Source organism: Centroberyx gerrardi, chromosome 1 (genome assembly GCF_048128805.1).
Source record: "Centroberyx gerrardi isolate f3 chromosome 1, fCenGer3.hap1.cur.20231027, whole genome shotgun sequence".
NCBI classification, from domain to species: domain Eukaryota; kingdom Metazoa; phylum Chordata; class Actinopteri; order Beryciformes; family Berycidae; genus Centroberyx; species Centroberyx gerrardi.
Window position 1 is genome coordinate 18,727,019 of NC_135997.1, and position 24,469 is coordinate 18,751,487.

General features: G+C 41.7%; 1 protein-coding gene across 1 annotated transcript; it reads right to left on the minus strand.

Annotated features, from left to right (window-relative positions):
- Nucleotides 1-2,375: 2,375 nt before the first annotated feature.
- Nucleotides 2,376-22,814, minus strand: ppfibp2a (PPFIA binding protein 2a). Its single transcript, XM_071907052.2, has 24 exons — nt 22,751-22,814; nt 21,387-21,643; nt 17,993-18,079; nt 16,789-16,902; nt 14,834-14,965; nt 11,723-12,019; nt 11,223-11,315; nt 9,583-9,694; nt 9,342-9,374; nt 8,650-8,711; nt 7,851-7,935; nt 7,568-7,686; nt 7,345-7,412; nt 7,196-7,255; nt 6,680-6,828; nt 5,601-5,742; nt 5,283-5,411; nt 4,794-4,944; nt 4,477-4,588; nt 4,091-4,179; nt 3,819-3,941; nt 3,595-3,720; nt 3,290-3,478; nt 2,376-3,191 (listed from the first exon to the last, which is right to left on the minus strand). Exons 1-24 carry the CDS (start codon nt 22,812-22,814, stop codon nt 2,991-2,993), a joined length of 2,994 nt encoding a protein of 997 aa, XP_071763153.1. The 3' UTR covers nt 2,376-2,990.
- Between the last annotated feature and the right edge of the window lie 1,655 nt (nt 22,815-24,469).

The following is a 24,469-nucleotide window of genomic DNA, read 5'->3' on the forward strand; positions in this document are numbered from 1 at the left end:
TGCCAAGCTCTCTAACAGATGCCTTCCAATCATTTAGAAAAACATTCACATACAACACCCTCCTCTTTAGCTCCTTTTTATTCACCCCTTTTACATTTGCAAAACCCACTACCCCGATCCTCACTCCTACATCCCTCTAATTTCCATTTAACATGGATCATTGATTGGTGTTACACACTTATCGGCAGGACTAATTTATTTATGAACTTGTCATTTCTAATCATTGATCAGGATGTCCTTCGTTAGGGAACTAATGATATGCAGAGGTAAAAGATTCCCTAATTATTGTGTTTGGTCTAATTGAGGCTGTGTGCTGCTGGAGGAGGGTTCAGAGGGGAGCTGACTGCTGCCCCGTCTGCCACACTGCTGGACACGCCGGCAGAATCCTATTAGGCGAATCACTGGGACTGAAAGACAAACACCCACAGACAGCCTCCTGTCATCCATACTGAAGATGCTTTGTTTCATGATGGTGCTCAAGATTTACAAGTGTAAAATGGGATATTCCAACCAAAAACCGGTCACTTTCTGTTTCAATTGGCAAAAACCTTCATTATATATATCATAAGATGTAAGGGAAAAGTGGGCAGAATGTGAAGGAGCCAGAGTAAGGGAGGAAATATAAAATAGATATTATGTGTTTCAGACAGTGATGAGTCCATAGCATGCAAATACCAGGCAGCACGCTAATCAAGGCAATCATGTCTGCTACATTTCACTTGGCCTGTGAGCTAATGCACTAATAGATGGCGTATCACCACCACTCTCTGTTGGTTTAAATTTTCCCTCAGGGCGGCTCTCCCTTTAGTGCAGTCAAATGAATTAGCCAAACGAGATCAAAGGGTACAACACAGATGCAGACATCCTTCATTTGGTCCAGGTTACTGATGAGGAAAATTACTTATTTTGACCGTATCATTGAGCTGTATTGGTTATAAAAAAAACACAGTGCAATAAAGCACAATATGCTGCTCAGTTACAGTTGTTGAGCAACTAAAGATGGAAGGCTATACTTTTTAATACCCCTAAAACTAAAATGAGATAAGATGTATATTTTAGTGGTCTATCACTATGAATACAAAATATAAATAATTGGGGCATTTGACCTGCTATTCATCTCAATACTATGGGGGAATTAATTGCCTTCATGTAAAGACTTTTGCCTTATTTTTTGTTTATTTGTATTGTTGTTTTTGTTTGTTTTGAGATATTCGGTCCTAATAATTAAACCTGATTTGGGATTATATATTTTGTTTCGATCTTTTGATTATATAATCCAATTCATTAACTTGGGAATTATATTGTTCAAACAATATTCATCACTGTATTTTCAATTATCTTTACTTAAGAATACAGAACATTTCATTGTTCTCAGGTTGGCATCACTCAGTGGATAATTTCAGTCAGAAAATGTCAATAATTCTTAAACCAAACAGAGCTTCCAAGCACCAGCTGATGTGAAGGTGGGATAATAGCATATATCATGTTTGTTTTTTGTTGATATTCCACTAAACTTTAACTGGTGGGTAAACAATCCAAATTCAAATAGCAGCAGTTAGTATCACCAACAGGTTTGATTGAGCTTGATTCTTTTGTTCTGATTGGTAAATCAGACTCAGTTTTTGTCTTGTCGGCAACATCAAAGTAGCTTCCCAGGCTCTTCCATCTGAAAGAATTTGGGTTGGAACAGGGTAAATCTACAAGAGTCGGCTATGTCAAGTGTTCTTGCATTTTTATTTTTGACCAGCAGTGGGCAGTCTGGAACAGAAAAAAAAAATATTCCACTGTCATTTCAAGACCTCCAGGGCCATCTTCAGGAAGTGATGTCATCCCCAATCTTTCAAGGTTCTTGCTCTTCACAGAATTGTCTCCCTACACTGTAATTAAATATACTTGAAATTAGCTGTTTCATGCTGTTTCCAGGACACTACAGTGTAGCTCAGGCACTCACCATCTTCTCCTGATGGTCAGAAAAGGAGCTGTTGTCAGCTGATTCCTAATGGAAAATGATCAGGACTTGAACATCAAAAGTGAATCTATCACAAAGTATGTATGCTATCATTCAGCCAAAAATTAAATCTACAATCCAGCTGCTCAGAGATAGTAGTACAATAGCATAATACAGTTTATACAACTGGAAGAGAATAATACAGTATTGAACAGTTGCAGCCATTTAAAACTTCACCAACCTTCATCATTACTCTAAGCAGCAAATGTCAGCAAAGGCAATTGCTTTGATGGAAGAAACTAATGTGGTTAGGACATTTTTCAGCAATAATTAATTTAGCTGTAGGCCTTTATTATAGTCTAAAGCATTCACAAGGACCTAACAAGGCAATATCAGGCTTTATTTTCAGTACTTACAGTATTGGATATATTTCACAAGGATAATCTCTAGTAAGCCAACAAGTCTTGTGTGAAGGTGCAGAGCTAAATGCACCACAGAGAATTTCAGTTTTCATTATTTAAATTTTGACATTTTTTTCCAGTCATCAAAAAAAACAAAAAAAACAAATTAGAAACAACCAAGTCTGAAGTAACTGGTGTCAATTATTATTCTACGCTGTAAATCAAGATACATAATAAGAAAAGGCCATCAATATCCAAATTAAATCTGGAGCGGTTAAGATACAAGATGGTCAGTAAAATGCATTGTATTAAAGCAAAAGTGGAAGCTTTGGAATCCCACTGTAGAAGGAATGCAGAGAGCAGCTTTCATGAGAAAAAGTTACAGCTTATATCACACAAAGTTACCATTCACCAGATGAATCCCGGTTTAAGCATATCTGGTAATAAACCAATTAGCATCACCTGCTAATTACAGGGTCTTTGTAGCACATCCAGCAAATCACCATATGGATGCATCTTGGGTAAGTTTCTGCATTAGAATTTCCACTGAATCACAAAATCACTTTGATTCAGCGAGACGGGCAGAGAGGGTGGAGTTAAAAGCAATTAGCTTTACAGTCATTGGCCGGGGGGAATCAGCCTCAGCTTTTTGTCCCGACCTGCTCCCGCCTCTCAGCCTGTCTGTCCAAGTTGGGGCTGAGGCCCCTGAGCCCTGCAGAGGGCAAGTGGGAAACCCCATTCATTGTCAGAGCTCCACTGTCTATGGGGCAGATGTAGTCAGCAGACTCATCGGGTTTCCTCTTTCTCAGGTGGCTGAACTGGGTGAAGCCCAGCTTCTTTGGCTGAAAACACAAACAAGTCAAACCCATTAATGAATGGTTTGGTTTTATGCTGTAAGTACACCCACAGAACTTTTTTCACTCTCACTGTGTACTCTTACCCTCACTTTGGCAGTGGTAGTGAGGGGGACGTGGCCTGTGGCGTTGCCGTACTCTCGTTTCTCCTGCGTGGCCTGAGGTCCCACCAGGGTGGAGAAGGCAGTGGCTAGGTGGCGGCGGAGCAGAGTCTTCTGAGGGGGAATATTCAGCAGCAAGGCCAAGGTTTCTGCGCTGAAACGAGGCTCCAGAATCTGTGGAAGGGCACATTGACAGAGGCAGTGGGCCACCAGGCTCAGTAAGTGTATATTGCTGACATGACTTGTAGAACCTGTAGATAAAACGACTTCTAAGGTCAGGGTTCACTTACAATCAGCCCTCCATGGACGCCGCTGCCCCGTAGATTAGGAGCGTACTCAGCTAGATCCACTGCTCTTAGCCACTCCATCACACGATGGTTAGACCACTGCACCACCTCTGAGGGAGAGGGCTGTTTCTGAAGAAAGTTAAATTAAAACATAACATAACACAAAAAGAATAACCCATATAGATGACTCATCCTGGCCATTCATTCCTCTTCCCATTCCTGCTTACCTCTTCCCCTGGCCTGCGTCGAAGACAGTGGGGGTTGAACTTGTTGGCGTGAAGGACATGGATGGCGCATTTAATACTGAGGTGGTGGAGCTGGCTGGTCACCTTCAGAGTCAAGAGGTCATTCTGAATGAACAGGAAAAAAAATCAGTCAACTTAAAGAAACTTTATGAATGCTTTAAATGGTGTTGTCTGAAATCTAACATATTTGTAGGCCTTCACTGCAGTAGTTGCTGATGCTGTTACAGTACAAGATGCCCAGGATTAAGTCTTACCACTGTGAGGTACTGTATCATCCGACCATCCACTCGGGCCTCATGGAATTGGTCTTTATACTGAGGCAAACCAATATCATCCAACCAGCCTGGATGGGGTGGAAATCAGAGTTACTCCACTTAGTTTACTCCACTTTCAGAGTAAACAAACTGGTACAAATTTCACCAAAGATACACTTCATTCATTTTTTGTGCTAGCAATCCTTCCCATTTACGCATTTTTAAATTTTTTTTTTTTTTTGCATCTCAGGCTGTTTGCATCACTTTTCTTTCTTTGGTTTGTGAGCTGAGCAGTTCTGGCCTGTGTTTGTGGAGCTGGCAAACTGTTCAAATGAGGAGAACATACAGTATGAGAACCAAAAGATGATATGTAGAGACAGACTTACGGGTGACCCAGATGTGGTCCAGCTCAGAAGACTTCTCTGTAACTTTAGTGGTGAAGGCCTTCAGAGCGAGCTGCAGCTTTTTCCTGTGCAGTGGGTTCTTCATACCCATCTCCTGAGGTCAGAAATTACAACTTGAAATGTTTTGTCATTTAATTTATTTTATTTTCAAATGTCCCCATGGGTAATATTTAAGTGTTTCTCTGATCTAAAACTGAAACATACAGTAATTGATAATATGCATCATCGCCAAGTTTTACATTTGAGTTATTATTATTTACTTTCAATGTGGTATCAACTTATCTGTTTCATTTTCTGACCTTCTCAATGTCCTGAGGCGTGGCAGACAGCAGTGTCTGTCCATTGTCAACCCATTGTCTGGTAAGATTGACATACTGGCCCAGGCCATAGTCCTCCAGCCAGCCACACACCTGCTCCTTGGTCCATTGGCTGAACGGAGCATTCATATCACTGACAGAAAAAAGGCATACAACAGCTAATTGATTGATTCATTGATTACATTTATTTAAAAATTTCATCTATAAGAATATCGACAGCAAAATAGATCAAAAGTACCGTACAGTAAAAACTGAAATTCTCAGGCTGACACAAGCCCTAAAGCTTATTTCCATTATGGTTATTTAAGAAAGGGTGGAGGTGGGGATGACCCAAGATCAAACCAGATCGTGACATTTCACTGAACATTTCACGTGACATTTTCCTCAGTAGTACAATAATGTCCTGAACCAAAAACATCCTAATGGGAGTCAGTATTACAGGTGGTCAGGCAGAGATGCACCAAGCCTTACCGTGCAGAGCTGTAAGACTCAGGGGTCCGGGTCAGTCTGGGCCCTGCTGTGGCACGCAAGCCCCCTCTTCTAAACTGACCTGGGTCTGGATCGACCCCCTGGAGCCCGCCGGACTGGGTTCTTCGAAGTCTGTAGGGAAGAGGGCAAACTTTCTGGTTTAAAAATGCTGGGACCTTTCAGAAGTCCTCAGAGTTCAAGAATACAAAGATAAATTTACTAAATTTTGTTTATTTAATACACTTTCATCACTGATAAAGGTACAAAGTAATATGCTAAACAAGCTCATATAGAACAAAGGCATAATTCTCACACACTTACTTTCCCCAGAGCTTCTTGAAGCTCCTGTTATTCTTCAGGTACTCTGGTGAGCCCACAGCTCGCTGGCCAGACTGTGTACTTGTCCCAGAATGCACAGGGGAATGATCACTTGAAGTGCTGTCATCAACTTTCTCCGTCTTTCCTTTTAAGAGGTTACAAAGACTACAGTCAATGTAATACTACTGCATACGAATATGGTCCTAAGGGTTTGTAGAGGGGTGCCTAGGTTATGTAACATTTAATAAATGCAAGTTTAACACATGCTGAGTTCAAAAAGTCATAATTTACTCATGATTTATGAATGTAGACAAAGCAGCATTATAATCTTGACAAAAAAACATGTCAGTGATGTTATCTTTAAAAAGAATAAGCTTGCTAAATTGTACCATATCCTGCATTTGTGGAACCATTATAAAGACAAAATCTTGATGACTAAGTAAAAAGCAGTGAAAATGCATTTATTTTTTTGTGATCCCAAATAGAACACGAAGAGATAAGTAGCACACATGTTGTGGTCCACCTTTTCACAGTACTCTATTCAGGAGGAGAAGCAAATGTTGCAGACCATTGAGTTCAGCAAATAACTCATTGGCTAAGGCCCCATGAAAAAGAAGGAGCTTGAGCTGAATTTTACAATCTGTGATCTTTATGGTATAGGCGGCACAGCCTCCACTATACAGCAGAACCCAGTAGAAAGAGATTAGGGTGGGGCTCGGGTTAAAAATGGTCAGTGAAGATGGGATAGGGTGGGGCTGGGGTGAGTGTGGTCAATCAGAGCCAGGGAGAGGGTGTGTTTTGTGAGAAAGCCTATCCCAGGATCCCTCTGCTCAGTCAGGAGCCTCCACAATTAGCTATGATCAAAGGTACACTGGTCTTCTGGTCAAAGGGGAGTGGTTTGCTAATATGGACCTACTCCCTTTGCTCTGTGGGAATTACCAGCCTCAAGATGAATGTACTCATCTGGATGCCATAGAACGAAGAAACCTAGGTCTATATCAGTGATCTATTGCTGTATACTATCCAGCTGATCATACATAACCATATCATATCATAGTCTGAGCCCATATCTCTGGGTTTACTTTGGCTGGAGTCTCCGTCCTCGCTCCCATCTGGAGACCTGTGACTCTGGGAATCACTGCTGCTGTCTCTGTTTCCATTCTGCTCGACCAGAGATGAATTTACAGGCAGCGTCTGACTTCTGGTATCAGCCGGACCACTCTGGAAAAACAATAAAGAGGCATGACTCAGAAAATATATTTTACAAAACCAACAAATGAACTTGATACATTTTACACTACATACATTTTTATTTGAGTTTTTAAGTTTTTATAACATTATTTGAGATCTGTCATGTATCTCAATCCTGGTCCTCGGGGCCCAGATTACTGCTGGTTTTCTCGTAATTAATTGCATTAACCTGCCATCTCAGGTGTAAATCAGTCCTTGATTAGATGGCTAGAATGAAAACCAGTAGGCTCTGAGCACTGAGAACCACTGAGGAACAGTACAATAGCCTGCGCATACTGTGGGAAAAATTAAAAAGGAGGGAACAAAAGATTTGTTTTAGCATAAATATATGGGAAATAAAAAATACCTTTTGTGAAGGTCCATTTGGTAGGTCATTCATACTACTTGATAGAGTCTGTGGCTCTGTCCTGAGAAGATATAACCACAATCATCATAGTAAAATCCAACTTAGATATATTACAACTGTCCATTACATAGTAGAAGAATGCCTCAGTACCTGCAGTCAGTGTCCTTCTGGACCAATGAAAGAGATGTATGTTGGGAGGAAGAGCTGCTTGTGGAAACCTGGGATAGGTAAATAATAATGTTAGGGACATGATAACAACAACAATGGCTGTCCGAAGTCATGTTCATTCAGTAGCTGAACAATAAACAGCCGATTCAACAGATCTCTCCAGATGGATACAGTATGAGGCCAACTGGAACTTGTTTGTACCCACCTCAGACTTTGCATCCTCAGATTTGGCACTGGCCGAGTCAGCATTCTTCATCATCACTTCTTCCTCGCTGCTGCTTGATGGAGTCCTGCCATTTGACAAGGAACGAACAGCAGGTGGAGCTAGAGTAACAAAGAAAAGAAGCATTTTGTCCCCACTCAAGCAGCGGCACACTTTCCTCTCAAGGGAGGAAGCGTGTTGACTTTCAATTTGAACAATCAAATGTTATTGCTAAGATAAAACAAATACTGCTAGGAAAGGATAAAGGAGTGAATAGGCTATTTACCTTGCCTTGTGTTGTGACTGTGAGTGACCTCTCTGAATTGCCTGCACTGGTTCAGCAGCAGAGTGAGCTCCTCAATGCGTCGATCCTGCAATACAAAGTGGTAGAGCTCAAGGTCAACAAAACCCAATTAAGATGTTTATCTAAGGTTAGGAAAACACGCATATGGACTATGTGCTTCACTCTATTACTGACCAATATGCTACATAAACATCCCTCCTTCTCCATATGGCCTTTACATCAAAGTATTAACAGGGAGGGGATTGACAGGGGCCTGGCTAGAAATCTAAGTTGTGGTAACCAGCTGCATGGAGTGTGTGTTTTTTGAAGTGGTGCCTATGCCTGGTTTTGCCATGTTTCTCTTAATGCCGCTCAGTCCAAAATTAGGCTTGGCAGATCGAGGACTTCTTAAGTGTGGCTTTGCCTGAAATGGCTTGCCTCAGTGTGTGTGTGTGTGCGTGTGTGTGTGTGTGTGTGTGTGTTCACCAGTGTGCCACATGTGGATCCACGTCTGTGACTCTTTAAAGTTCCAAGATTCTCCGCGTAAGGGAGAATACAAAAGCCCCTCTGTACTATAAATGGTGGAGGGTGGTGCCACTGAGAAATGGGTACATCTAAAAACAGTTACCTTCCAAATAGCACTGATGATAGCAGTTCTATATACAGGCCAGTAAGAAACTAGATGTACACAAAATGACATTATAGTAAACAGATGACAACACACACTGTGCTCCATATAACCACATACAGCTGTGTTGAACTGAGAGAAACCGGATTTGTTTTCAGTTTCCTGGTTACTTACCTTCTCATCATTGGCAGCTAACAGTGATTCCATTCCAGTCCTAAGCCTCTGCAGTTCCTGGTCTATAAAGAGAAACCCCATACTGATCATTAATCTTCATAAACATAGCTGCTATACTTGGTCATGTCAGATGAAGTATTAGTTTATACCAACAGATACACACAGAGAGACATAGGATTATGCAGCAAGAAAGGGGAAAAAACACGCTAGGTAGGTTACACATTTATTCCCCTCTAGATTTTAGACTGGTAATCAGATTGGTGATAAAGCTTCATCTTTTATTTTATTTTATTTTTTTCACCTGTCATAAGCTTAGTCACGTCAATTTCTCCACAGTCAATAGGCTGTAACTTTATAACAACAGCAAGCATACAGAGAGACTAGTAGCACATAGTGAGTTACAGTAGCTGCACCACGCAGGTACCCCAGATGTGTGTATCTATGACAGAAAGAAGTAAGAAAAGGCAAGGAATTGTGAATTCAGGAATTCTGAAAGACAACAAAGAAGAAAAGGGGGAGAATGCATCAATTCCCATCAGTTGGTGATTATCAAAGCTGCCCTTGAGAGTAGACAGGAAAATAACACAACAATATAAAGGGGCACAGTTGGAGAACATGAATAAATGAAAGATCAAAAGTAGACATGGCCCATGGAGTTAAGATGGTTTTCATTAAGTAGTGTTAAGGCTTACATTTGGTGTTTAGCCTCCTCCTGTACATCTCCTCTATGAGTGAGAGAGAAGGTAGAGAGACAGAGAGACCTACCATGAGACATTAAGTCAGGTAACACAGACTTTTCCCACAGCTGTTACTGCAAGTTAATGAATGCAAAAGGGAGTCATAAACTGTGTCACCTATCAGGCTGGGCAACTCAGTCAGAGTGAGAGGCGTGGGCAGGTTGGTAGAGGGTTTGACGCCAGGCGCTCTGCTTACCTCTGTCTGAGCTCTCGGTAGAGAGAGAAGGTCTGGCCAGGAGCTGAGTGTGCAAGCTCTCGATCTCAGCATTCTTGCTGAGCAGAAGCTGCTGCAGGCTGCTGATCTCTGCCTGTGGGTGACACACAGAATGTTACAGTGAGCACAGGCACATGCGCAAAGGCACATAGATGTACACACACATGACTGTATGTGCCCACACATGCCTGAGCACACATGCGCGCGTGCACACACACACTCAAAGATAACAACTCTTTCACATCCAACAACACAGGACGTGTACACGCATGTTAATTAAGCAGGGACACAAACAGCACACTCACTTGAAACCCAACTTTTGCAAGATTTCATTTTTTCCACAATTAGCTGTACAATTTATAGAACACATACATAAAATAACCACAACACAGCACAGAAATTTTACTTCTCTGAGTTTTAGGGGGCCATTTATTAGACCAGCACTGTCTGAAATTCAGCTGTCTTGAAGTAAGTTCAAGACAGAATATGAGCAAAAAACAGATGGCAATGAAGTTAAGTTGAAGCTGATCTATTTGCCAGTGTGTTCTCTATGTCTAGAAGATAGTGGTCTCATTCCTCACATCACAGCCTTATTTTACATTATTAGTAGGCTATTTCCCTTTGATTTGTTTAAAAAAAGAGTGGTGTGATACTTGGTCACATGACTGAAGATATTCAGCTACATTGTCATGTAGCTGAATATCTGTCACATCAACATCTGTAGCCATTGATTCTAATGCACACTATGCTTTTCTCATTTTAATTTAAATGTTACTTATCTGGCAACACGCAGCTAGTGACCAAAGTTCTCTTCTGAGAGGAACAAGGAAGATATTGGTACAAAACATTTGGCCATCGTTCAGTTTGCAATGCTGGAAAAGCTTCCAATTGATGAAGATATCTGTCAGTGGGATATTTGATGGAGCTTCAAACTGATAGTACAGTAATAAAGAGTAGTGGAAGGTAATATGACTTTGAATTACAGATCTAACAATACACAATATGCACTACACAACAAGCTAGGTGGATCTCCTTTGGGAAATGAGAGAGGTCTGTGGATAATTCCAGCATTTTAAGACATTTCTTGCAGTGTGTCCCTAATTCTAGTCATGTTGTGAATTAAGGTTAACCAGAAGACGCTGGAGCCAGACATTCTTTAAAATTAAAATGACCAGCGGATTGATTGGGGGAGTGGGAAGGTACAAGAATAGCAGCAGCCCTCCCACCGCTGTGTCTCTGTATCTGATACAGTCAATTGAAGAAGTTCAATTAGAGAAAGAGAGAGAATGAAAGCATGAGAGCAAGAGAGAGAACCCAAGAAAGTACGAGAGGTAATGCCATGGAATCATGCCAAGGTACACAACAAAGACATTAAAAAGGACTAGACCGTCATTATATCTATTTCTACTCAGAAAATTGTTCTCAGATTTCTTAAGAAAACAGAGGTGTTCGTGAATGAGAGTGTGTGTGTGCAAGAGAGAATGAGTCATTTAAACTGGCTGGAGCATTGGATTGGACAGTATTTAGGAAAGTTGTGCATGATTGGACGGTTAGCAATGGAATCTGGGCACTGATGGTGTATGCTCTAAAGTCTAGACACCATGAGAATCCAAACCTTTTACCTTTGTTGCTTTGAGTTTCTTCTCATACTGTAACTTCTGATCCTCCAGGTGTTCCACTTTGTCCTTGAGGATTCTGAGCTCCTTAAATAAGACCTAAAGCAGATTGTGTGAGAAAATGTAGCCTATTAATTTCAAGTGTGATCTTTGAAATGTTAACATATAGAACAATCTCACTGGATTATATACTCTGGATCATGTTAGTTAATCAGCACATTGGTCTTTCACACAGTATATTCAATTAGATTAGATGGAATTTATAGATTAGTGGGATCACACACTGAAAACCATTTCTTAAACTTGATGCAAAGCTACAGCAGATAAATAAGATTAGCATTTAGTGGTTGTCCTCCTGACAGGCTGTTTGGTCCAATGACCACTGCTGAGGGTGAGGGTATTTTGTAAGTATATGTTGCATTTGCATCTGCATCTCAGGATTACAAACACTGAAGTGAGAGGACCCATGCTGTAGGTCAAAAGTCATGCAGACAGGCTCTGCCTACACTTTCTGCTCCACAGTGGCACTGCTGCTCTGCATCTGAGCTACTCTCTCCCAGGCTGTGTGTGTTCCCATCAGGCCCGCCCGGAGCCTCTTCCAGTCTGTGCTTCACCTCTGGGGTTCCGTCACGGGAAAGCCCCGGGTTTGAACTCTGGGCCTCGGTAGACCCAGTGGGGCAGGCCTCTTGTGAGCTGCCGTCAGCCTGGATCTCCAAGGCCTTTTTCTCCTGGATCTTGCTATTGATCTCCTTCTGAAACCTACACATCTGCTCCTGCAGCTCGCTAATGAAATTCACTACAGTCTAACAGAAGCAGCGAGGGAGGAAGGAAATTGAGAGAGAGACATGTTTAGAAAGAGAGGAAGGAATACAACAACCGTGTGTGTGTGTGTGTGTGTGTGTGTGTGTGTGTGTGTGTGTGCGTGTGCGTGCGTGTGTGTGTGTGTGTCGTAATGACCACTCATATAACTTCTCTCACCAAGCTCATGTCGGGATAATGTCTGGATAATTTAAATCAAATTTTGTGGTATGAATAGAAGTCTGAAAATGAATTTGTATGAGAAACATAGATCTCTGGCTGGTCTGCATACACACACATGCTGGGCCAGATAAACAGTCTCAACTGACCAGTCTCATCTGACCTATGACCTTTTACAATATTTTTATTGAGAGTATATCATATTTTTCTTTTATTAACTGATTTGCAAGTATCAACCAGAAGGACAGAAATAGGTTCTCTGGCATTGTCAGCATGTGCTCCCGAATCATTGGATTACCTCAAAGAAGTCTCAGAGAGTTTTACTCTCAGCAGGTCATGAGAAAGGCCCAGGCAATATTAGATGACAAGTCACACATTCAACCTACTCCCATCAGGTAGGTGCTTTCTGCTTCCCCAGTGCAGGATAAATTGAATGGAAAATATATTTGTACCAGAAGCAATAAAAAAATTCAATAAGAATTGTGAGGTTTCCAACACTGGAAAATTGTAAACCAGTATAATTTTTGCTAAACGCATTTGACAGCTGACCTCTGTCTGCAATTTGCACTTCAACAGCACAATATGAAAATAGCCAACTGTTAATCTGGTAACCTGCCCTGCCTCTTTTTGTTATGTGATGTGTGTATTATAGTTAATATATTATTATATTTTATTGATCATTTGTACTTTAAATTAGGTACTTTAAATTGTCCCATATGGGATAAATAAAGTTGTATTGCATTGTATTGTGAATACACATTGTTTTGAATTACGCTAGTGAACCTGAATTCCCTCCTCCTTCTGCCATACACTGTGAAAGTCAGTGGTATTCTACAAACTCATGCATGTTAAGTACATCAAATGGGCAGTTTGCACTGCTAAACTGCAGGAGAGGAAAATAGGTTTGCCATCTATTAGAGGTGAGCCGTGCTCATATTCCTACAGAAAGAGTGTAAACAGCAGCCGAGTTATGCCTGGACTGTGGACAGAGGAAGTCTCACTTGGGGTCCGGTAGAGCGGATATGACAGATGATATGGAGTGCCTCCATGGCTAAATTTAACTATGAGCTTACTGGCTCCACAGCAATGAGGTGTGTGTGTGTGTGTGTGTGTGTGTGTGTGTGTGTGTGTGTGTGTGTGTGTGTGTGTGTGTGTGTGAACATGCATGTATGTGTGTACGTGTTTGTGTATTAGAGGAAACACGTGGGAAGCCAGCAGAATGTTCAAAGCAGATTTCTGCCATTCTCTCTTAGTCCAAGCAGCTGTCACAGGGAAAGTGGAGTTTGTGCACATGAAAGCAGAATAGAACAGTGTTGAAACTCAATGTTTGTCCAGTAAAACACGCCTATCCCATTTCTCTCTGCTCAGACATACAGTACAGAGCAAATCCCTATAGACCGTCTAAGGTATGCAAAGGGATCTCCTCTCTTCACTGATAAAAGTCAAACGTTACCTTTTTCTGAATATGTTTTCAATTGGGGAGTGGGGTCCCTTTTCACAATGGCCTAGTCAATCTTTTACCACCACCAAGAGTTGAGAATGAAATGCTCTGGGCTGGAGCCTACACACACACACATTTAGCCGTCATCCATCATGCCAGCTCTGCTCTGCCTGTACCTTTTAGCCTGAGGACACAAAGGCTCTTTGACCAGCCGTGTTTTGACAGTAACTACATACATTACAGTATCCTGTCTGGTAATAGTGCTGCACGGAGGCTTTCCTTCTCTCCACTTCATATGATCAATGCCCGCAGTGGCGGGTAACCTAACACACTGGCCTTAAGCAAATACATGGTTCAGGTTGAAATGGCAAAAACTAAGCTAAAACTCCTTGGAGACAGGTTTCCTTCAGGCCAGGAAGAACAGAGGAGAGGTTATGGTGAATGCTCCACTCCATCCTTCCAGTGTGTGTTTATGGATTCCCATAAAGTCAGCAGCTGACTCCAAGGTTGGATCCACCAAAACACGAGAAAGGTTTTTTCAATGTACTGTGCCCTCGTCATTCCTGGCAAGGTTAGGTTCAGATCTCTCAGAAATGTCCCTGAGGATCCTAGCTAAATAAATTCCTCCTTGAAAAGAGTCCTCAATGAAACATACTATAAGGTCATGTGGCTACAAAGCTGTCACATTCACAAACAAGAATATGAAGTTTTATTCCAAAATGATGTATCCACCATTTGAAATAATATTTGACTCCTACTTTGAATATGATGATTGATAGCACAAAGTTAACCAATTATGGTACTCATTAAAGAAAGTCAAGTAAATCAAGTCCCGGTTGACAATATAACATAAAATGGTTCTTTAGAAATATTGGATGATAAACTTCAGATAAAGATTTTTTTCCCTAAAATTTATCTTTTCAAACTTTTCGAACTCTTCATATTTTATACTACAGCACTTTCTTTGAAAATGTACCATTGTCAGACTCTCAAGCCTCTTCATTTTTAAACTTTGTCTTCAACTCAGCTTGGATTACTTTACAAGTCAAACGCATTGTTTTGATGGATAGCTATTAGCTTTAAATGAGAACTGACAAATACATTCAAACCTACATATCTCAAATATATTGCTAAAACCAACAATAAACCCATTCTGAATTTATATTCATAGTATATAGGTCTCAGTGAGAGGCCTTACCTCAGCTTTGTGCTGCCTCTCGGCCCCATGGCCCTGTTTCTCCTCCATGTCTACCAGCTTTAGTTTCAGGTAGGACACCTCCCCCATAAGACTCAGCTTCTGGTTCTCCAGTGACGTCCTGTTCAGGAGCTCCTGTCATCAACAACATACACAAGCAGCATGAAACCACACAAACAGACATACATGTAAACACATAAACACACATACATAAACCTTGCAATTATATACACAACACACAGCACCTACTGTGCAAAGGCTACATCCAGTATGAGGCACAACAAGCTACCAGTTCTGTAATGACAGCCCCCTCAGACAAACCCACTGGTTTCAGACGCTGTTTGAGTGGCTAAATATACACAGCCCATGACCACTATTTATAATGCCTATTTCACTGCTCTCTCAAAGTACAGAGCAGAGCAGAGCAGAGGGGGGAGAGAGAGAGAGAGAGGGAGAGAGATTAAACTACAGGTAACCAAAACACTGCAAACACTTCAAATCTCATACAAAAAACATTAAAAACAACCTTGACAGGTGCATTTTCCTTTGAATGCGAACTGCTGTCACTCAAACCGGGTGCTGCGGGACCCTATTGGTCCACTAACAGTTGTCAACTATTTGCCCTCCTCACAGAGAATGGCTGTCAGCCTTGAGAGTCAAGCCAGACTAAGGCAGATGTATTACTAATTTGGTTGATGTCAAGCAGGTGCTAAATCACTTAAGGTCCAGAAACGAGAGGCATCTGAAGCAGAGAAACCGTACATATGCATACATCCATTTAAAACTTGGGCTTTTTAAAGGAAAGTATCTGGGCTTCTTCTAGAGCGCACATGGAAAATATTAGAGCTTTGTCACTAGGAAGAGATTTACGGCTCAGGTCCAAAGCCTCATAATGACCACGTCTCCAAGAAACCAACCCTGGCTGCCCTTTAGCACAGCACTGCACACAGAATTAGACACTGTGCATTAACCATAAGTTCACAACCTATCAGATAGCTGAAAGAAATGTTTCTGGCACTCAGAAACGTAATTAGCATAAGTTGAAATACTGTACTCGGAATGGAAATGTGACAAGAACAGTATTGAAAGTATGAAATACTTTTTTAACTTATAATATTTTGTGTACTACCTGGTTCATGCTACCCCGATGTCTGGCTGCCATAGAGGAAAAATAAGCCTATTTCATTCATGGATGCAATAGTTTCAATTTTCTTGTAGTTTGTTTTTTTGTTGTATTAAAGTTCCATAAGTCCATTCCATTCAGCGTCCTTCCCAGTGTCTGGCAGCGCCTCCGCTGTGGATTTGAACTGAAAGATGTTGACATACACCTCTCATACTTAAAGCAGCACCTCCCCTACTCTCCCTCCCATTTCTCCACCTTCCCTTCCTCATACTTCTTTTGTCTGTCCTCTATATTTCCTAACTTCTCGCCTCTCTCTCTCTCTCTGTCTCTCTCTCTGAGCATGCAGGGGCGTGTCTGACTCACTCTGGGTGGTTAGAGGTTAGGGGCGTGGCCATAGTACCACGCTCACCTGCCCAGACAGACCACACCAGACCCGTCTGGCCCTGGGTTGACCAGGCCTACACTCTGAGACACTGTCCTGGGAGGGATCCGAGCGTCCTAAATATTTTGGTTGTCAAGGTGATCTAGAGCCAGTCACATTGGAATCCTAGTAAGGAATTTCCTCCTGGGACGCTGAACTCGTCCTGGGCTACATTCTACACCCTATGAGCTGAGCTTCCTCTTGGATCCGCTTTTTAGAGTCACATATAAAAAACAGATGGACAGTCTGGGGCCTTGGCACCTCTCATTAACTGGAAGAACAATATTGATATAAAACCCCTGGATGTCCACTGGTTAAAGTCAGAATTTCCTCCAGACTTTGCTCCAGTCAAACATTTGTTATTGTGTGTTTTGACACGAGTCAATGTGATTTGAGGTTTCTGAAGCTGTGTACCTGCTGCAGCATCTCCTCTGTGGAGTTGAGTTTGTGCTGGTGCTCCTCCAGAGAACTCTCTAGATCGCTGATCTTCACCCCCTGAGCTTCCACCTGGTCTGTCAGCACGCTCACCTGTGTGTGTGTGTGTGTGTGTGTGTGTGCAGAGAGGAATTGAGAGGAGATGAGACAAAAATAATTTTGCTACATCTAAACTGGACAGCAAAACTCTTTTCCTCAGAAATTCTCCATCCTTAATACACACACTATCACAAAACAAACCTTGAAATCATCTGGAGCTATTTTTTGACCAGTCATTCCATTGCCAGTGTTCATTTTTGTTGATATATCCTCAGTGCCAGATTAAACAGGCCAAACATTTCCTTTGAGAAGAAATGAATGATCCTTTGTCCTTCAGTAGGTACTTACAGTACTTCAGGGGGTCAAGGCAAGACTGCAGAACGCAGGTTAAATGTAAATCTGCAGAGAAACTATTAAGGCCATGTAGTAGTGAATCACATGATAACGGCCGGGCCCCACCAGCCAATTGGATGGGATTTAGCAGAGGAATGTTGGTGTGTATGTGAGACCTGTACTAGAAGCAAACAGAGCACCTGCTCTCGCACACACCCACGTGCTGTAGTGCAGTGTGCTAGCCTGGACCTGTCTTGAGGTAAGCACTTGCTCAGCAATCCTGAGAGCTACATGCACACCTGCAAACACACGTATACAGCTACCCACACACACACACATACACACACACACCAGACAAAACAAGACAGTCTAGTATTGTAACACCAAACCAACCTAATGACTAATGACTGTTGCTTCACCAGTCCTGCAGAATAAAAACACAGTAATTAAACAGAATACTCCACTGCACCCCTCCCTTCCCTGTCTCTGCCGTCTAACACTGCTATGTGATATGGGCACTGTTTACAATCAGTTCCCGACCGACTCTATACAGCATCTGGGGGCCAGTGCGGTGTCATATGTCCTCTTTTATTTGAGCAGGCTCATATCCAATGCAAAGAATTCAGCTTTAGATAAAAGGATGTGCAGTCATTCTTTAGGTTAAATGTGTTACCATTGCAACAACTTCTTTAAAGGTCATATACATCTTACACAAAAGACACAGAAAAATATATATTGTCTTGTTCTCATCTAGATGCATAGCAAAAAAAACAAACAAGGGAATCAGATTCAGAGGAGCGGCTGATCTCACCTGAAGAATGAGTGACTCTTTGTCTCCCTCCAAACGTGATAACCGCTCCTGGTAGGACTCACTGTTGCCAGATGAATGGACGTTTACCTTGAGAGTAAAGACCAGCTACTGTTAGGTTCAGTTAGTACACTGTGAATGCAGAGCAGTTGCCCAGTGGGTCGAATTTGTCTTGAACAACGGTTTTTCCCAGTGAGGTCGCAGCCTCAGACACGCACAAGTGCACACACATGCACGTACACACACACACGCGCGCAGCCACAACAACCAAGCTCTCAGTCTCAAATAACCTATTGTGTCCGTGGATGGTGTGTGGAAAAGTCTGTAAGAGGTTTATAGGTCCTAATCTTAGTTTAAATGCTGTGTACAACATTTTAGTACAGGCTGGTTAGTGCAAAAATGGTTAGTGAGAACTGAGCACAGGGCTGCCTGTATAGTCAGGGATATTTCAGAGTCATCAGTGTCCAAGGGAAATAGAATTGCAACCAAATGAGATCAAATTGCTCAGAAATCCAGGCTTTCAACCACAATCATGGAAACATTATGTGGCCCAGCGTCCATCATCCTGAGCCAGCCAGCTCAAGTGGTTTGCAGTAATTTTAAAATACCATTAAGCCTTTAATAGAGACTCAAGAGCATTCAATGCATCAAACTTTAAAAATACTGAATTCCCATGTGTTTCTTTTTAACTGTATAATATTCATATGGACAGTGAATGAATACTTTGTGTGTTATTACACTATAACTTAATTTAATGTAGAAAAGAGAAAAATGAGAGATTGAGCAAGACAATTGTTTTTGACAAGAGTAAAGTCATTCATAGCTATTTCAAATGGCTGAAACAAAACATCAACAAAATATCAACATTGTCAAGAACAAATTTCATATCACTGCTATCTGCAGAAATCTTGAATCTACAACTTTGCCATTTATTTTCAACAACTAATAAGCAGCATGTCCCCCATACATGTGAAGTGTTTCATGAAGCTGGGACCCAACTGAACAAACCACAGAAAATGCATTGCACTATAGATGTTAATGGGAAAATTTACTTTTTTTTTTTCCAATTCCCAAAAAGTGGACTTTTTGGAGTTAATGTATGGTATTACAATGATTGATGAATATATGCATGTACAAACTTGCTCCATGTATCTAACTCAGTCCATAAGGATGAGATCCTTATAGAGCCAGTCAGGACTAAAAGTGTCTCCATAATGGCAACAAGATGGTATGTGGCTGAACAACACAGTCAAGTCCAAAGGCTCCCTATAGCTTCAGGTGGTAGGACAGCTGACATGCAGATCCATTTATCTCTCTCCTCAAGCACTTTAACCTTATGACCTGTCTAGCGGACTTGTCATGCATTCAACAATTCACCCACGTGTCACGCCTGTAGCAGGTAATTGGCCACCTCCACCGTGAACCATTTAAAGCCGCAATGCACGGGCCATACTAAATCTGGTTCCTATTTAGACACACTCTGCATTTTTTCCCCTTTTGTCCCAAAATAGTTTAATTTGCCTTCAATACAAAAGTCTTTGGACTGGAAAGTTATCTTAAATCTCTACCAGGGTCTTGTTGATGTAGCTTCAGTCAAACCATAAGATTAGGCTTTTGAGATTAGACATCAACCAACTTTACATTCTTAATGTCTACTCTAAAGCAAAAACTGCCACATGTTTGCAGCCAGATAATAGCTCTATGACACATGGTATCGGTAACCATGCTGAAATGTTAACCAAATCTTTTGCAGAACCCCTACAGTAACTTTTCTAGTCTACTTGCAGCCTTTAAATCCAAGATTGCATATGACATGAGAGCACTATTCTGCAACACACCTCTTCAAATCACAAACAAAACAGGTGTTCCTCCCATATTATCTACCATGGCAACCATGATTAAGTGGTAAAAAAAACAACACAGGAGGAAAAAAAAAAAAACAACTAACACCCTTTGAAAAACTGTGGTACAGTATATAGATACCAAGAGGAGACATGCAAGTGGAGAGTCTCTTACCTTTCTAAGCCAGGCAAAATGTTTATAGAAATCAATATCATGCTCCATTCTGCAGGCCCATTGTACAGCAGGTCTGAGTCTTTCTATTAGATACCAGAACAGTAGGTTATTCAGCCTGTGCTATGAGGCACCGAGGAGGGTGAACATACTGATTGAGTTCCACAGCAAGACACAACACTGGAACTCAACAGTGCTTCCAAGGGAAGAGGAGTCTTGTACTCTTGCTCTTCCTGAATCCAACTCTTCTCCTTTCACCGACCCTCCATCTTCAAGTTGCAGAGAGTGCAGGGAGGACCTTGGTCCGTGTGGTTTAGAGTCTGGGCAGGCTGAGATTCTAGAGCTGAGCCGTATAACTCAAACTATGCCAGCTGGCTCCTCTCCCTCCCTTTCTTCTCCTCCTCACTCTTATTTTCTACCTCTCTCTGTCTCTCCCTCTCTCTTTCCCCTGCTCTCTCTCTCTGTCTCTGTCTCATATACACTCAAACTGCCTCACTATTTATCACATTTCTCCTGTATCTCATCTGTCATATTTTTCCTGTCCACCCTCTCTTTCTCCTCTGCCTCTCTCTGTCTCGTGCTCGTTCTTTCACTCTGTCTGAAGCACCTTCTCGCTGTAGCTAATTTTGCGGGGCTTTCTAAAGGGGCACAGGAGAGAGGAAACTTTCTGCAGCACATGCTTGTCAGATGTGGTGCAGAGCAAGATCAAGTCAGTAAAGACAGCAGCGGAGGGGGAGGAGGAGGCAGTGAAGGGGACTGAGTTGGAAGGAGAGTGTAGAGTTGAAGTTGAGGATATCAAAATAAAGAGACGAGAACGGGCAAATACTAGAGGAGGAAAACGTGGATCAGACAAACAAGTAATGGTTGCAGACAAAGGAAGAGAGGAGTTATACCGGGGGGTATACATAAGAATGAAGGAAATAAGAGGGGAAAGGAAAAGGAAAGAAGAGGGGGGTATAACTACTTCTAGTCTGAACAGGAGCTCTGGATCTCATTACCGGTGCAGTTTGCTGTTCACTGCTCCTGAGCAGAGGGGAAAAAGCCCTCCAGGCGGAGATGACCGGGAACAAAGACCACCATAACACACAACCAATAAATCTCCATGGACCCAACAGCACCATATACCAACAGTTTCCCAATGCAACCTTACCTGATCAGCATGCCATTTATTGTCTGCTTGGTCCAATAATACCAATGTGTTTTTAAACTGCACACCCTGCTCTTCTCAGCTATGTGTGAATTGCTCATTTTTTTGGGTGGATTGGGTGTTATAAAAATTACCAGACCTGTTATCCATCCACTCTGTGATTGTCTGAGTTTTGAGGGCCCTAAGTTGTGAGTGAAACATGAGTCCTGACTGGCTGTGGGTTTTGAAGGTACTCACCTTGCCTCTCTCTAGCCACTGCAGTATGGCGCTTGCTGTGTCGACGGAGACCTGCTTCCTGAGAGCCTCCTGTTCCTCCGCACTCCCCTGGCCCTCCAGCATTGCCCTGAGGGCCTCAGTCAGCTGAAGAGCCCTGAGGGCAGGGTCCGGGGGCGGGGGAAGGGCCGGCTTTGAGGTAAACTCTGGGGAGCGGTGACCCTGGCCACTCAACCCCATGAGGGCATTGCAGAGCCCTTCAATACCAGCCGACTTGGAGCCTGAGGGAAATAAGAGACTTCTGAGGAAAGTACGGCACAACAAGGCGAGCAGAGGGTTGTTAAACATGGTTAAGCCCTGCGGCATATAGGTAACAGAATAGGTTTAATAGAGATGTCTTGAATATTATTGCATCCTGCTGTTGGGTCTCTGTACTTTCTACAGACTCCTATAATAGAAATAGTCCCTGAAATGACCTCTTGAGGGCACTATTCTGCTCTAAAAAGCCTTAGTGTGTGTGTAAATAGCATCAAATGACCTAGTATTGGGCACTGTGGCTTCTAAAATCCACAAATTACAATTTGAATTTGTAGCTTACAGTAAGCATCATGCTAAAGATAGCTACATACTTTCCATAGCTGTTCTCTCTAAAGTTAAATCAAAGGTAACACATGCAGGGCACAATGGAATATTCTGGACATGTAAGACTCGAATACTTTTGTCATGTTAGTGTAAGCCTCAACTATTTTTCAGGGTCGTTGTGTGATGTTATTTGGTTCAGTCCCTCGGAGCAGTGTGATGACGGTTCTACTGTTAACTCTATTAATAGATCCTTGCTTTCTGACCCTGTACAAAAACCCCAACATGACCTCTGTGGTTGTGACAAACTGCACCGCCTAAAATGTATCACCTCTGCTAGAAAACAGGGAGAAGGAAAACACTGGAAAGTCACTCGTGAAGTAAGATGGAAAGAAAGAGAGGTATTTTAAGTACACGGAGAAAGAGTAAATTAACAAAGACAGAAAATAGAGAGGGAGAGAGAGAGAGAGGAAATAGAAGACAGAACACAGTTCAAAGCATCCATCTAATCAAAACCTGATCAGTTTGTTTCACTCAAGCCTCTCCAATTCAAATAAACCCAGTTTCCCATCCAAACTGAAACAAAAAGTTTAGTTCTAAATTCTAATTATAGCTCTCGTTAGCAAGTTAACTATCTTTCTATTATATTTAAAATCACCAGAAACATATTTTTTTTGTCTGACTGTGTGTACACATTATGTGAATGCCCCTGAGCCAAATCATGTGGTACAGTGCTGGTTTTATTGTTGGCCAGCAATTACAAACTGGGCAGTCCACCAAGGGTCTGATAATGAAATAGAAACTCTTACCAGCGATAATGTCATCCATTTGCTCCAAGGCAGCCTCTAACATGTGGCTGGCATTTGACGCCATGGCAACACACTATCTTAAAAAGCAGCACTAGCAGATCCTCATTCACTGGGAAGAGGAAGGGAGGGCGTTAGGGAGAGAGAGAGAGAGAGAGAGTGAGAGAGAGAGAGAGAGAGAGAGAGAAGAAGAGAGAGTGAGATCTTCCACAGAAAGGCAAAGCTGACCCTGACGAGAGTAGCTACAGAGTGCAGACTGCTCCCCTCCGTTGTCTCTCTTAGATCCCTTTACAGCAAAGCAACAACAGCTGTCCTGACATCCATGTAAATAACCTCTCTGGATGTGGCTTCTGGGTTTAAACTCTCCTCTCATTTTGTGGCCGGAGCCTGAGCCATTGTCAGCACTTGCATCCACTTGAGACTGAAGCTCCAATTTAGAATTGTTTGTATTTCTTTGTTTCCATTACTACACTTTTATTGTTTGCTGTATACATTTTAACTCCATGCCAACTATATATGCAAATTCATTTTGATTGATTTGTTTAAAAAACAAAGCGAAGGTAGTAAGCATTCTGCTGAAAGTCTCAGTCGAGCCACAGAAGTCACACTAGCACATTCTGCTGTTGAAAATAGACGTTGATTGATGTTGATGACAGAGGACACACTTCATAATGATAGCCAATGCAAAACAAAGTCCAAATACGCAACCTGCTTCCAAACTGTTGACACACAGTGTCACCTATCAGGCTGTCTGTTTTGTAATGTTTCATTTACTTAAGATAGGAAAAGCTGAATTAAAATCATGAGTTGGTAACACACTGAGAACAGTGTCAGTGTTTTGACTTGTTTTGACCAGAGCAGTCACTGAGGTTTACAGCATAGTGATATTCAGTGCTACCATGCTTTTGTGTTAGTGTGCTGTAACAACCCAGCCTCTGGTGGTGTAACTCAATGAACTCAGATAGGGTTCATTTCATAGCACATGTCTCTGTGATGAAGGAAAAGCTTTCCCTGGGACAGAGATAACCTGCGGCTTGAAGAGCACATTAATCTGTAGAGATAAAACTCTTGTCACTATAGGCTACATCCTACAATACCATGTCATTTACCATTATTATCAATTCCTACAAAGCCATGATATTCAGCCATTTAGCATTTGATAAAGTTCATTCAAATGGGGTCAGACTTTTAATTGAAGGCAGAGAATCAGTAGGATCAGTAGGATCACTAGGATCAGTGTAAGCTCTTTGTTTTTCGTAAAATAGCGCTTATGCCTGTTTGTGACCTGACAAGAAATTACGTGGTGTTGCATTTATATTTGGGGTTCCTTTGTCCTTTCTAATACCTCACTGACCTCTAGAGAAGACAAGCTTCATTTTAACTCTAAAAGCACAATCAACCCATAACCTTCATTTACACAGAGGGAGACATTCTAGGAGAACGGCTATGTTTTCCTGTGAGCCCCATGGAAAAAAGAAACTCCAAAAAGAACGATGAAATAATGAAATACAAAAAAATAATACACACAAATAGAAGCATCTACAAGTGATACAGCTTAAGCAATAACATCAATTCAATCAGATGGCACAAAACATTAATAAATTGAATTAGTTAAATGGCACAAAATATTATTTATTAAATTTTTTTTTTCTTTTTTATGGACAGGTTTGGTATTTGTCTAGAGATTTGACTTCTTACAGTGAGCAACTCTCAATCCTCTGC

Bases quoted from the DNA above. Each gene is read 5' to 3' on its own strand.
- ppfibp2a (XM_071907052.2), bottom strand. From the start codon at position 22,814: ATGGCGTCAAATGCCAGCCACATGTTAGAGGCTGCCTTGGAGCAAATG. The intron at 6,829-7,195 runs GGTATTTTTTAT...TGCCTCTTTATT, and splicing joins CCAAATGGACCTTCACAAAA to GTTTTTCCAGAGTGGTCCGG. The intron at 4,180-4,476 runs GTAAGTCTGTCT...CACCCCATCCAG, and splicing joins GGACCACATCTGGGTCACCC to GCTGGTTGGATGATATTGGT.